The sequence below is a fragment of the Staurois parvus genome, unplaced genomic scaffold (assembly GCF_062004578.1).
Source record: "Staurois parvus isolate SC_StPar_1 unplaced genomic scaffold, SC_StPar_1.0 ptg000454l, whole genome shotgun sequence".
NCBI lineage: Eukaryota > Metazoa > Chordata > Amphibia > Anura > Ranidae > Staurois > Staurois parvus.
This window is the reverse complement of record NW_028318250.1, coordinates 10773542-10789038: the sequence shown is the minus strand read 5'-3', so window position 1 is coordinate 10789038 and position 15497 is coordinate 10773542. Positions and strand designations below refer to the sequence as shown.

General features: G+C 39.1%; 1 protein-coding gene across 1 annotated transcript in view; it reads right to left on the bottom strand.

Annotated features, from left to right (window-relative positions):
* Positions 1–15497, bottom strand: part of GRIK3 (glutamate ionotropic receptor kainate type subunit 3) — a 708422-nt gene that overhangs the window by 214183 nt on the left and 478742 nt on the right. Inside the window, exon 10 of the mRNA XM_089688809.1 lies at positions 1221–1424. Coding sequence (XP_089544935.1) covers positions 1221–1424 — 204 coding nt within the window. The remainder of the gene's footprint in view (positions 1–1220; positions 1425–15497) is intronic.

Here is a 15497-nt window from a genome sequence, read left to right as displayed (position 1 = left end):
CAACTGAGAGCCAGCAGGAGGGAGATGAGAAGAAGCTGTCTTTCCGCTGCTGCAGGGAGAGCCATATAGGGGATCAGTTCTAGTAATTGCCCCTTGAAGTTGCCAATCACCCTCTCTGTCCACATCCAATTCACCCAGCTGCCTGGGCCCCCTGCTGGCCTGGGCCCCATACAGGAGGACTGGTGGTACCCCCTTTTCCACAGCCCTGGATAAATATATAGAAAAGACTCCCTACAGAATAGCTGAAATGTCCATTAACTCGCATTAGCTATCTTAGTTTTAGATGGATGCAGGAGGGTTAACATTCAAATCAGCTTCTTTCTTCTCCTAGGGAGTTTGACAGTAAGATCATTACACCTGGATTACCATGTCATACTGCACAACCTGCTATTGCACATTTTCTTGTTGTTTGATTTTTCTATGTATTTTACGTCTCAGTGATGCGGTGGGAAGTGCAGTTTTATATAGAAAGTTAAAGCGACAGACAGTCCAGAGGGAAGAGCTTGTTGCTGAAGTATGAAACAATCCCAAGATATGCCAGATGGTTCAGGACATTAACATCTAGCTTTAAATAATTTGAAATCTCCTTTTTTGGTGGACCTAACTTTTAAATGATTATATGTTTTAAAAAAAAATATGAAGCCCATTTGTGAAACCAATACATGTCAAATTGGTACTTAGTGAAACATTTTAATTTTTTTTCCATTTCCATGGATACCAGCGCTTTCAGTGCAATTTGACACCATGTTTAAATTACAACTACATCCTTTACCATGATTACATATGTAACATGATTTTGCCTGTCAAAAACAGTTGCTTCATAATGGAGGGAACTAAATCAAGGTCAGCAGACTAAATTGCATATAATTATAAGATAAAGATCAGATAAATGTATATCAATGCATTTAATACAAGCATTTTTAGTTAGAATGATTAAATGTCACTACCCTCACTACTTGGTTTTTATTAGATCCTCTGCTTTACTTATTTTATTAAGGGAGTTTTTTTACATACTAAATTATATTGAATGGACAATATTTGCAGAATGAAAATGATCCTATTGGTTTTCTGAAAGGTTTACATTCTATTGTGATTTCCACTGCAAGCTTTACAGACCCATAATAATCCTGAGACATCAAGACATCTCATAATGATACCCATTTATGTATAGGATATACAGTACATGACTCTACTAAATGAGGTGTAAAGGAATCACTTACGTGATCAATGAGCTCTTTCACCAAACCATTCCACTGTCCTTTTTCATCTTGAGATCCATATCTACCATCTTCCACTAAGCGTACATCATATTCAAATCCAAGGATTTCTGAAATCTTTTTTAGGAGGTCAATACAAAAGCCTTCAAATCGGTCCTTGCCAAACAGAGGGGTGTCAGACTTCTTAAACATCACATAAGGCTCTTCCTGAAAAAAAAAATAGATATTTGTACATATTTTTCATGGATATTTATCTTAGCAGACAGAGGTTGCATAGAAGCCTTCATGGCTGCCCCATTTAGGCAGAATCTTCCCACTTTTATGTTTTTGTATTAGAAGTGTGTAGTGTCTTACATACTCCAAATTATGTTCAATCTTTATTTTCTTAATTTTCACATGAATATTCACAAGAATAACATATAAAAGAATAACATTTAAAAAAACAAAGAAAAAAAATTAAAAAAACAATTACAATCTTGGTACATAATCAAATTACTATAGGTTATGTAAACTAGCATACCAGTTCTCAATTTTTACATTGGTGCCTGCTGGGGTATAAAGCGAAAATCTCACTCGGAAACTGTCTAGATCCATTGGGCGAAACACCACTTCCAAAAAAAAGATAATAAGATCCCCCATCCCCAAGCAGTTTTTACATGGCATAAAAAAGAAAAATCCTACATCAATAACCATAAGATATATACCCACTAACCATGTCATAGGGCCATAGACCCTTACAAATAATAGCTATAATTAAAACATATTAATAGTAAGCACTGAAACAAGTATTCCTATAAGTCATATATTTACCCAAAAATATTCCAAATGAAAAGGGTATACCAATATCATAAAAAAAAACAAAGGAAAAAAACCCTTAAAGAAATAAATACTTCAGGTTAACACAGATAAATGCTTAGCAGTGTTTATGACATATCCAAATAGAAGTTTTTAAATGGAGGCAGGGCCATAACAACTATTTAGGCCTACTCTGGTGGAAGTTTCATCATTAATAGCTGGATACAGAAGAGTTGTCAATTGGCAACTAGTGAACATGCCATACTTTTTTTTCTGCAGTCCTCTATGTGGTTCAATCACATCATGAGTTATCCAGACTAGCATGGTGCTCACCTAATGATGTGAGCTGCAAGCTTTCCAGTAGTCTTGAAGACAAGGCCAATGCAATGATAACCTGAGCTTACTAGAAATGGGTTGGCTAATGCTTTAATAGGCATGAGGTTGGGATTTAAGTATGTTATGTAAGCCCAAAGTAATGCAGTGCCCTTTATGTGTGCAATAACTGGTTCTTATAAACCCTTATATAACCATTTTGAGATGTGAGGAAAACTGCATGTGTCTTTTTGTTTCTGTATTTAAAAACTGATTGTTAACCTCCTCGGCGGTATTATTCTTTCCGTTTTTTTGTGCTGAAAGCGGTACTATTTTTTTGCAAGGAAATATGTAGTTTTTTATTGTAGGCTGTAATTTTTAGGAATAACTCACTGAAATCTGTCTGAACAAGAGTCTAGTAAACATTCTGGATATGATAAAACTTGAAACACGAAATCATAAATTATAATTTAGTAAATAATCATAAAAAATAATAATATAATAATAATACATTTAAATCAATAATATAATCAAACCAAAAACACTGAAATTTGAAATACAGAGGCAAATTCGCACATCGCTGAGCTTAGTCGCAAAATCGTTTTCAGTGTCTGATGACGAATTTCCCCACGAATCATTATCACTCAATTCTGCAAGTGGTTCTGATTTACTATCGCTGTTCTAAAACCGCTTTTGACGGTAAAGGGATGTTTTTTGGACGCCATGGACTTTTCTAAGTTTCCAGGCAGAAAGAACAGTCAAAATGCAGGCAGGGCACAGGACAAAGCACTAGGGACAAAATATATGTGAAATGCATTGAAACAGCAATGACAGCAAAAATGAAATTTTTTTAAAATTTCAAATTTCCCACCGGTTTCGGCGCCCGTACGTCCCGACGTCACAGGGACCGGAACATGGAAGCCGGATGCCGGCATTGGCCGGAGGAGATGGCCGGGGACGCTGCAGGGGATACATCGCGGGAGCGAAGGACAAGGTAAGTGCTGCAGGGACCCCCTGAGCAACGCCGCATGGTAAGCCCGAGTGTAGCTCGGGGTTACCGCTCTTGGTACTCAAATTTTACCCCGAGCTACACTTGGGAAAACCGCTAAGGAGGTTAAAGAAGTTTTTTGCTTTTTTAAATGTGCATTTGCTGCATGGTAAACAGGCAGGACTGGATTTCTGTATGGCCAATACAGGCAAAGGCCTAAAGTAAAAGGTAGGAGGTATGTATGCATAGGTAACGTGTAGGTAGCTATGCACACATCATGTTGCTGTCAGTAACACATTCCTGTCTACGACATAAGGGAAGAGATTTACTAAAACTGGTTCACTCAGAATCTGGTTCACCTGTAAATGGTAGCCAATTAGCTTCTAACCACAGCTTGTTGAATTAAGCTTTGGCAATAAAACCTGGAAGCTGATTGGTTTTTATGCAGAAGTGCACGTGATTTTGCACTCTCCAGCTTTAGCAAATAAACCCCAAGGTGCTAGACTGCCAATTGCCCTACCCTGCAAAATCTACATGGGTTCTCATTATTGTTATCCCTGCAGAGGTTGTCCAGTTTTGTTGCTGGAATACAATTCTGTGTACTTACAAATTACTTACTCCGGGTCATTACACTTACAACTGAACAAACAAAGTAAGGTAACAGTTTTCCTAGTCTGCTAGTCATTGGTGTTGATTTTCTAAAGGCAAATAGGCTATGCACTGCACGTGCACTCCAAGTGCACTTTGAAGTGCACTGCAAGTGCACTGAAAGTGCAGTTGCTCTAGACCTGAGGGTAACATGCAAGGAAAATTAAAAACAGCATTTTTGCTTGCACATTATTGGATTAAAGAAATCAGCAGAGCTTTGCCTCATTTCAGAGCTTCCCCTCGGATATAAAGCAACTGCACTTTCAGCACACTTGCAGTGAACTTCCAACTGCACTTGGAGTGCACTTGCAGTGCACAGCCTATTTGCCTTTAGTAAATCAACCCCATTGAGTCTTGTTGTACTGATTTGAAGTAGGCACACTCTCCACCCTCAACATGCACTTAGTTAGGATGGGGCGAGCACAAACCAGCCAGTTTAGAGAGAAAATAAAGTCCAGCCCACAAACTCTCCAAAAAAGCAAATACATGTGGGAATAATTATAGTTTTGTTTGTTTAAACTTGAGCTTTCTGTTTTTTCATTACATTTTATCAGCTAAAATGTATGTTTGCAATCCCGTTTTTTCAATTTTACCTGCAAAACTAACCTTCTGAAGGTCAGTGCAGCTATAGCTGTTTCAAATAGTAAGCTCCATAGAGCAGGGACATCCTGTGTCTGCAAAATTTGCAGTACACATCTGTGTATACCCTGTCTGCTCCTTAAAAAGTATATTTATAGTAATGTGTTTCTAAAATGCAAATGTGCAATTATTAGTCAGCCAACTGCTTTTATAGATCATAGACTACTATAAATTTTCTGCTGTCATGAAATAGCAGTATGCATATTTTAATAGCTGTAACCGTTAAAATGTTTAATGTATACTGAATTCTACTTTTTTTTTTTTCCTTACAGCCTATTTTCCTGTTTATTTCTAGAAACAGACAGACTTTGAATTCTAAAGCTCCAACTATTTTTCTAAATCGATTCTGTGGCCAGAGGTGCCCTCGATATGGAATATTGTATGCTGTGAAATTGCTATGGGAGAGTGGTTTTTGCTGCTTGGGTCACATCTCTTTCACTGCACAAGTCATTTCAATATTAACAACAAGGCATGGAAAATGAAATAGGAAGTTGGCCATCTAGAAATTCATCCCATGGCTTTTTTTTCCGTACGATTAAACCCCATCACAATTAGGGCATGCTCTTTTTCTGGGGAATTATGAATATTTCAACACAGCCATATCGGGCATCCATAGCTTGATAAAAATGGATATAATTAGAGCAGATGGCCTGAAGGATCCAAACTCTTAACATAATTTGACAAAAAGTATGTGAATATCACAGCTAACTAAAATAGCACTTATATGGCTGTAGATAAAAATATATATTATAAGGGGATCTGATTAACTGCTACATACCACTTCAGTCAAAATAGTATGGCTCGTTTATTAAGCACGGTGGATTCTGCACTTTTTATAAACTTCCTTTTAAAGAATATGCATTGTGTGGGTATACTTTACTCTTGAAAAGCCAAGTAAGTCTAGCCCAATAAAATTAATCTGAACTCCATTTTTAAAAGTAAAAGTGCTCCCTAATACCACAAGATGTTCTGATTCCCTCTCTGATTTAGCTTCACTTTCCTTATTTCTTGACAACCTCTACCAACTGTTATCCTTTATAGTGAGGGTATCCTTACTGGCACACCCATTGGGTTGCAGAATGTCAGTTAACAGTACTTACTCATGAAGTCAGAGAAAGTTAAGGCCCATAACTAACAGAGAAACTTTCTAGCTAAGACATTTAAGCAACAAGTTCAGTATTTTAATAACCCCCTCCACCTTCTCAAACCCCAACTCCAGGCAACTAAAATTATTTCTTTCAGTGGGGCTTTTTTGTCAAGGGGAGAGGAAAACAGTTTTACTTACCTGATTCTCTGCTCTCCAGCAGATGGCATTTCTCCACGCTTCGGCAGTGGACTGTCTCTGCTATGGACCCTGCTATGGTCTTTACATCAGGACCCTGAACTGTTGGATCATGGGGGAGAAGAATATTCAGGAACCAGTCTAGTTGTATGGAGGTGTGGAGGATTGAGTAACAAGATCTTCTTTTTTGGTCCCCTAGACCAAAATGAGAAATTAACCCTTACAGTGAGGGTGTACATCTATTAGGGTTGTAGATGAAGCTTGCCAATGTTAGAAGAAGTAGCTAATCACCTAGTCAACTTAGCCTAGATAAGGAGTTTATATTCAAATAGTTTTTATTGAAATTTTTCAAATAACATGACAAACATAACATTGTATAGAAAAAGTCGAGTACAAGGTTCACATTAGGAGATTAACAGTATTTGCAATGCAAAAAGATGTAACCGACCTCCTACTACTGGCTGGGAGCCCGATTTTCCGTAATCATTAGAGATGAGCGAATCGAACTTGGCGAAGTGGAATTCGTTTTGAATATTAGGAAAAATTCGATTCGCACCGAATCCGAAAATTAGCAAACTTCGGATGCACGAATCGAATTTTTCCCGACCGGCCGATTTTCATCCCTTCTACAGCCGGCAAGAAGTGTCCCTGCAGAGAGCTCCGCTATTTCTGACAGTTCTCTGACAGTTCCTTCACATTTACAGCGATTGAAACATTGTATCTATTTGTTTCCATTTAGGATACAGATGTTTTTATTCGGAAACAAATAGATACAATGTTTCAACCGCTGTAAATGTGAAGGAACTGTCAGAGAACTGTCAGAAATAGCGGAGCTCTCTGCAGATACACTTTTTGCTGTACTGGAATTCTTCTTTTCATTCTTCTTCTTCTTTTCATTCTTCTTCTTCTTCTTTTCATTCTTCTTCTTCTTTTCATTCTTCTTTTCATTCTTCTTTTCATTCTTCTTCTTCTTTTCATTCTTCTTCTTCTTCTTCTTTTCATTCTTCTTCTCATTCTTCTTTTCATTCTTATTTTCATTCTTCTTCTCCTTTTTCTTCTTCTTCTTTTCATTCTTCTTCTTCTTTTCATTCTTCTTCTTCTTCTTTTCATTCTTCTTCTTCTTCTTTTCATTCTTCTTCATCTTCTTCTTCATCTTCTTCTTCATCTTCTTCGTCGTGCCCCGTGACTGCCCAAATGAGTGAAGTGTGCGGTGATTCTAAGATCGACGGCACTCATCTGCATGTCATACTGACTGACAGTATTATTTCTCTTCCCCAGCAGACTCCAAGGGCATTTAAATTAAAGGTACAGTGTTCTGCACTAATATAAAGGCTCTCTGAAGCCTAGAAACCCTTTTAATAAGTTAAATTCGCAGCGAATAAATTCGCATCGAATCAAATTTATTCCGCAAATTCGGCGAATCAGCCGAATCGAATTTTTGAATAATTCGCTCATCTCTAGTAATCATGTTTACATGAGAGGTATGCTCATTGGTTTGTGAACCGTACTAAGAGAAAAAAACGTGAAACTTAAGGGACTAGGTAGTAATAAAGAGAGGGAAAAGGGAAAAAGGAGAGGGGGATAAGGGGGCACCGATGAGCTACAAATATAGGATCCTATAAGAGTTATGATTAGTAATCAGGTAACTGAGCAATTGGGGTGTTGCAACCATCGAGACCAGTGTAGTATAAATTTATGGTAGGAAGAGTTTCTAAGGGCCGTTCTGCGTTCCATCTCACATTGTAAGTTGAGATCAGCAACTAGACGGGATAGTAGGGGAGGTGACGTAGATCGCCATAATTTTGTAATGTTGGTCTTTGCTGCTACTATTATAATGATGCGTGAACGTACGGGAAATTTTTCTATTGTTAAATGAAGGAGTGCTATAGCTGGATTTGGGAGTGTTGGTAAATTTGAGACTGATGAGATTATTTGGAACACCTTATTCCAATAAGACTTGAGGGATTTGCATGACCAGAGCAAATGAAAGAGCGAGCCACTTTCGCCACAATGTCTCCAGCAGGTTTGTGATTGATGTGGATAGTATAAAGATAATTTGGTAGGGGTTAAATAGCATTGGTGAAGAATTTTCAAATATGATTCCCAGTGGGAACTACATTTTGAGGCTTTGTATGTGATGGTAAAGGTTGTTTGCCAAGATTGTGGAGTTGTTGGGAGGATCAGAGTCTTCTCCCAGTTAGACAAGGATGATGTATGGGTTATAAAAAGTGCTTTAGTTAGTAATGTATAGAAGGTAGAAATTCCTTTCTTTGGGTAAATAGTCTTCTGAAAGAAATGGTGCGCAGTAGCAGGGAGGTCAATTTCAAGTGGTATGTTTATTCTATGGAGTAGATGGGATAGTCTCATAAAAGTAAATAGATGAAATTTCTTCTGCAGAGTTTGGAAAGAATCTGGTGTATGAATGTTGTAGATATCTTGGATATACTGTATGCCAAACGCTCTCCAAGAGGTGAGGTTCAAATGGGAGGATAGGAGCTGCAGAGAAGATATTGGGGTAGGCATTCGTATGTTAGACTTGTGTGAATGGGTATGTGTTAGGAAATCATGCCAAGCTATCAGAGAGGCCTGGATACAAGGGTGTGTGTGTAAAGGTCCAGTTTGCGTCGTACATGGCGTAAATAATAGATCTGACAGGGCACCTGACGGGTACATGGAAGCTTCCATGATTGTCCACGTTTTATCATGGGTAGGGTGCCCCCAGTAGAAGAGCTGGTCCAATAAGACCGCTTGGTAATAGGATTTTAAATGTGGGAGGCCGGTTCCTCCTCTGGAAGGAGGACGGATCAGGAGGTTTGTGGAGCATCTAGCCCGTTTGGAGTTCCATAGGAATTTATTTAGAATTTTTTGCAGTGTAGAGAAGAAAGAGGAGGGTATAGGAATAGGTAGTGTACGGAAGATATATAATATTTTAGGTAATATACACATTTTGATAGTAGCTATTCTGCCTAACATTGATAGAGTGGTTGTACGTAAGTTCTTAATCTCCCGCGGAATTGTGTCAAGTAACGGTTTAAGATTGGCTGCGTAGAGCTGGTTGGTTTTAGGAGTTAGTTTAATTCCCAGATAGGGTATATTATGTGGTTCCCATTTAAAAGGGAATCGTTTTGTAAGCAGGGTTTGGGTCGGGGCAGGGGTGTAAAGGTTTAAGATAGAGGACTTGGGTTCGTTAAGTTTATAATATGAAACATCTGCATAGGCATGTATGTGTGAGCGTATTGAAATAAGCGATTTATAGGGGTTTGTGATCATTAATATAATGTCGTCTGCAAAAAGACTGATTTTGTATTCATGCTTGAGAAATTTAATTCCCGAGAAATTGGGGTCATTCCTAAGGTTGGATGCTAGTGGTTCGATGAGTAAAGCAAAGATTATGGGGGAGAGAGGGCAACCTTGTCTAGTGCCGTTAGAGATTTGGAATGGTTGTGAGAGCGTGCCATTGGTGAGGACTCTAGCTGAGGGTTTGGAGTATAAGGATAGAATTGCTGACAGCATCCAGTCCGTGATTCCGAATTTTTGGAGAGTAAGAGTCATAAATTGCCAGTGAATGCGGTCAAATGCTTTTTCTGCGTCAAGTGAAAGGAGGAGTGAGGGTTGGTTGTTTGATTCAAGATGGTGTAATAGTGATATAATTCGTCGAGTCGCGTCAGGAGCTTGTCTACCTGGTATGAATCCTACTTGGTCAGAATGGATTAGCGTGGGAAGGTATGGGAGCAGTCGTTGAGCTATTATCTTGGCATAAATTTTTAGGTCTGTGTTTAGTAATTAAATTGGTCTGTAATTCTGAACTAATTGAGGGTCTTTGCCCGGTTTAGGGATAGTGGAGATTATTGATTGTAGCATGTCAGGAGGAAATTGCCCTTTAGAAGCGACATAGTTATAGAGATCAGATAGGTGTGTTTTGAGATTGGACGTGAACGTTTTATAAAATTCATTGGTAAAGCCGTCGTTACCCGGTGATTTATTCATGGGAAGTTTCTTAATGGCGTTCTCGATCTCTGTGGGAGAAATTGGCACAGAGATAGAGGCTAATTGGGAAGGCATAAGATGGGGGAGATCGGTATGACGTAGGAAATGTTCGATCGACGTGTTTGTAGGCTGGGTCGTGTTTGCGTCATCCTTAATATTGTATAGAGATTGGTAGTAGCACGCAAATGCGTTAGCAATATCTTGTGGGTTGGACAATGAAACACTTGAAATTGGGTGTTGAACCTTCGCGATTTTGTTTTTAAGCCGTTTTTGTTTAATGGTTTTGGCAAGGAGAGAGTTTGCTTTGTTACCCAGCGCATAGAATTGGGATTTCGTTTTTTGGAGGTTCATATCATAAGTGTGTAATAGGATGGAGCGTAGTGTATTCCTATCTCGGTTTAAAGCCGCGGTTGTAGCGGGGTTCGGATTTTGTTTATTAGAATCTGTGTTCCGGCGTATGGAAGTTAGGAGTTGGTCAATTTGCTGGGATCATTGTTTTTTAAGGCGAGAATTTAATTGAATGAGGATACCTCTCATATAAGCTTTATATGTTAACCATAATGTAGTAATAGAAATGTCCGGGGTGGTGTTGGTTTCAAAAAAGAGGTGATGGGCATCCAGAATAAATTTCTGGTTTTCCGGATGATTCAAAAGAGTAGAATTTAGTCTCCAAATAGGTGGGATCGCTGATCGTCGGCAATCGTCCAAGGATATGGTGATCGGTGCATGGTCAGACCATGTTATAATTCCAATGTTGGATGATAAAACGTGTTGCAACGTCCATTTGTCGGTTAGAAACATGTCAATTCTAGAGTACGAGAGATGTGGAGGTGAAAAGTAGGTGTAGTCTCTTTCTGTACCATGTTGACATCTCCAGATGTCATATAGATCATGGTCGTGTAGGAATCGGTTGAGGTCAAGATTAATGGATTTCTTTTTAGAAGAGGAATCTAAGAGTGAATCGCTAAGAACATTGAAGTCTCCGCCAATGATGAGTCTGCCTTGTTTGTGTTGGGAGATAAGGGTGTAGAGTTTATGATAAAATCTTATTTGCTTGTTGTTCGGACCGTAAACGTTCACCAAAGTGTAAGTGATCTCATTGATTTGGCATATCAAGATAATATAACGACCTTGTGGGTTGATTACAGTGGAAGTAGGTTGGAAAGAGAGAGCGTCATTAACGGCAATAATTACCCCGTTTTTCTTTTTCGTGTTCGTTGCCAAGAATAGCTGTGAGAATCGGTGCAGATAAAGTTTAGGGGTCTTTTCTGTGGCAAAGTGGGATTCTTGTATGAAGATTAGATCTGTTTGAGTCTTTCTAATTTCTTTTGAAAGCATTGATCTCTTGAAAGGGGAATTGAGGCCTCGCACATTAAGAGATGTGATGGTAATCATTTGTAGGCAGGTTTTCTGAGTAGAAACAAATGTGGGAAGTTTTTTTGGTGGTAGTCAGGATCACAAGGTTGAGGTCTTGTGCCAAGGATATATATTTGATGGTGCCAGGGGAAGGAACAGGGGTAACGGAAAGCAAATACATTAAAAAAACACTTGCTCATAATGCAAGTACGCAATGTAGCCAAGAATGCTACTTCAGAAATGGGGGAGTCAAACCGGTTGTGACCTCTGGGAGGGTCACACCTACACAAAACTGTAAAAGTGATAGTCCTTGGGTGTAGGCTGATCGCCAGAGATAGGGGTGGTCAGAGAACGCCACCAGGGAAAACAATTAAGTAATATAAACGCAGCATGTGCCGCACAGTCCTTCAAGTTGCTTCCATGTTTTGGACGGATCCCGGGTTGTTCTTCTGTGGGTCTGCAGGCAAAATACTCCAGGCCTTAAGGAAGTCCAGACCGGCCTCCAGGTTTTTAATAGTATAGACCCTGCCTTGGTGTCGTACTATTAATTTCGTGGGGAATCCCCATTGATAGGCCATGTTGTGATTTCTGAGCGCTTTCGTGATTGGTATAATTTTTTTCCGATTGGAAAGTGTTGCCTTAGATAAATCGGCGTAGAGATGCAGATTCGCGTGCGAGGATGGAAGTGGAGGTGGATTTCTAGCCGCCAACATAATTTTCTCTTTAATATGGTAGAAGTGTATTCGAACGATCACATCTCTAGGGACGGATGCTGCTAGGAATGAAGGCTTAGGGAGTCGGTGGGCTCGATCGATTATGGCCTCTACTTCAGAGAGTGTTGGGATTAGAAGTTTGAGGAAATGATGCAAATACGGCACTAATGCGTCATTGGAGACCGTTTCTGGGATCCCCCTAAATTTAATATTATTGCGGCGCGAACGATCCTCCATGTCGGCCAAATTTAGGTTGAGTTGTTAGATATCTGATGCGTGGTCTGTATGAGCATCAATCAAATCATTGTGCGCATCCACTATGTCTGCTATATTGTTTTCAATATGGCGGATTCTGCGTTCTTGTCTTTGCACCAGTGTGGTAATTTGGGTAAGCGGCGCCGATATATCGTTATGCAGAGTTTGGCGCAGTGACGTTAGCATGTTCTTCATGCAGATTTCCGTCAATGGTTGGTCAGAGGCTGGGAATGCGTCAATACCAGTCAAGGTGGCATGTGGTGGCTGAGGTGGAAAGTTTAGGGCCTGGCAGGTGTCATCAGGGTCACTATCTAAGCGTGGCCTTGATTTAACTGGGCTGCAGGTCGTGGGTGAGAGTGGGGGTGAAAACTCACCAGGGTCCCCTGGATAGAGCTGATGCTGCAGCCTGGGATCGACAGGCTGGGACCTGTAGTCCTCCTCCTGGCCTCTGCTTTCTCCCTGTGTGCCTGCAAGGCGGCCGCCATCTTGGATTCCCGACACAACGGCCGGGAAGAAGTTAGTAAGTTTCCCTGGTTGCCCCGGGCTTTTTTTCCTGCGGGGCATGTCTAGTGGACCGCAGGCACCTTCCGGTAAGTGGATGTGTGTGTTTGTTTTCCCTGGGGCCGTAGTGTGCCGCTTCTCTGCTGGCGGGTGGACGGAGCTATCTCTAAAGCGCGTCCATCCCGAGCCGGCCGCGCATGCACCCCCCTAGATAAGGAGTTTAAGTAGAGAACCTGTCCTTTAATAGCAGATTTCTGTTGTGGTGTTTGCAGTCCAGCAGAACATTTACATTTAAAAGTCCAAAATGCAGTGCACGTTCACTCTAATATAATGTTTCTACTACAGTTCTGTTCTGTATAACTGCACAAATGTCTTTACTCGTGAGAATGAAGCAAGTTACTTTGAATGCATGTATCAACATTATTGTATCGCAAAAGAAATTGAGACTTAAGTTGACCATACTCTATTTGAATTTTGGAACCAGACAAAATTAGCTCATTGGATGGCCCTGTTAGCTAACCTCTGTCCAGCATCCCTTAATTGAAAAATTAAAGGAGACAGGTTGAAAATTGCTGACCAAATAGCACCTGCATCAAATCAGATGAAGCTGCTGTTTGGGTATTTTGACAGTTGGCGGGGCAGGCTGTCAAAATATAATAGCCTTAGCATAGATGGAGGAAGCTGTTAGCTTGTTTTATGTTCAGCCTGCTGATTGAACAGAAAACATGTATATATGTATGGCCAGGTTTAAAAAGGGGTTGTAAATTATACATTTGAGAAAGTGTGTGACTAAGGAATGATCAGTAGTTTAGTGTAGTAGTCGCTGCACAGTAAGTAGGTGCTGTCCATGGTACTGATTCTAAATAAATACAGCACATCAAGGTCTAATTTAAATATAATTTTTTTTGCTGCCTAAAAAATCTAAAGTGATAATAATGGTAATTTTTGTGTAAGAATTACATCATTCACGATAATAGGTATTATAGCAAATATGGTGTTGGAGTCAGTGCTGTCAAAGAGAATACCCAAAGAAAAATCCCTCTAGAGTTCTCTGTGCTTCCAGCTGCAATCCCTTTCATTTCTTAGCCTGTGTCCAGGAAAGGTGGAAGAGAAAGATTTTGTTTGATTGTATTGGGAACTGTGGTTAAAACAGCTGAAGAGGAGACCTAGGCATTAATTACATTAATATGTACAGTACATGTGTAAATAAAAATACTTTTTTTCCAGTTTTCCCCCTCATTTGTTGAAATTTACACTCACTTCCTCTTGCATTACTGAGACAAAAAGTGAAGGAATATATCCCCAACTTCACACAGAATGCAGAAAACGTGACAAGGAGTGTAAGCTTTCCCTACTAGCTCCAAAGTTAAAACCTTTTGGCTATATAAACACTTAGTTTTATTATAAAATACCCCTTTACCACAGAAGGAATGTTAATGAATGTTGAGGAATGTTGTTTCATGCACAAATATTCAGGTGAATGTTCTTTACTTACTTGATAAGCGTAATGAATGATACTGTGAAAATGTGAAAAAAGGGTTTGTACAAATGCTTATAGATAAAAGGAAGCTAAAGGAATAAACAAAAATGTACATAAAAGCGATAATCATTTTTTACTTAAAGATATAACCTCTATTTTTCTAACTTTTAGCAGCAATGTTGTCATAGTTGCACCTTTTACAGTGAACATTTTAAATTCACATTCAGAGTAATAAACTATGTTAATTTTGTAACCGAGATGAATAACTAAACTGACTTGGCATAAAGCACTGATGAAATACTAATTCTCTTTGTCATGTTTCATGATGTGCCATTAAGATTAATATGTCCTTTAATTACTGGTAATGGTCGTAGGCATTATTTAATAGTGCTATGGTTCTTGCCCTTATGTATGTCATAGATGAAAGCCAATCAATTGTTCATTGTATCCAAAACACCTCTAGGACCTTAGAAGTCCAATTCATAAAAGCCATCAATCACTACAGTAGTTCAGGTAATAAAAACAGATATAACAGCATCTTTTGAAAGAGTCAGATCAATTTTGTGTCTCACAAATACTTTGAGCAATTTTCCAAAATGTAACTGGTTCTTAAAGTGAAACAAAGATTTAATATATTGCAGCCTACCAATCATTAGATGTGATGGCTGCTTTAGGTTTCTATTTTCAGTTTTTTTTCTTTCTTTTTTCACCTGGTGATCTGGCCAGTAACACACCTTCTCTATTAAAATGCCCCCACTCTGGATGAAGAAGCACAGTGGGTACCTTTGGACAGCAGAATTGCCAGTCTGAGGGGAGGGGAGTATTACATGTACTAGCAGATTTAAATACAATAACAAATTGAAGACAATCTCTAGCTCATACTGCAGCTACATGAGCTGTCACAGCAACACCACATCTAAAAATCAGTAAGCTGCAATATAATAATTGTTTGGGTTTAATACTGCTTTAACTATAGCAAGTTGTGTGCCAGTAATATGAAACCAAACCACCCATATAATTCTTACATAAATTACCATATAAGATACGATATACCGTATTACCATAGAATGAAGTCTGTCTGGGTGAAAGTTGAGGCAATCACGGGTCTTGAGAAAGATGCTATCAAAATGCTGGACACAATATACATATATATTGTATATATTTATATTGAGCTTGACTTTCTAAAGGAGATTAGGTGAAGCAAAGTGAATGTTTTTCTTATCTTATTGAAGCTCTGTCTTTGCTGACTTCCATCATCCAATTTGCACAAGCAGATATACAGTTCTTTTGGTTTCCTTGCACTTGATTGGGTATTCTTTGCAAA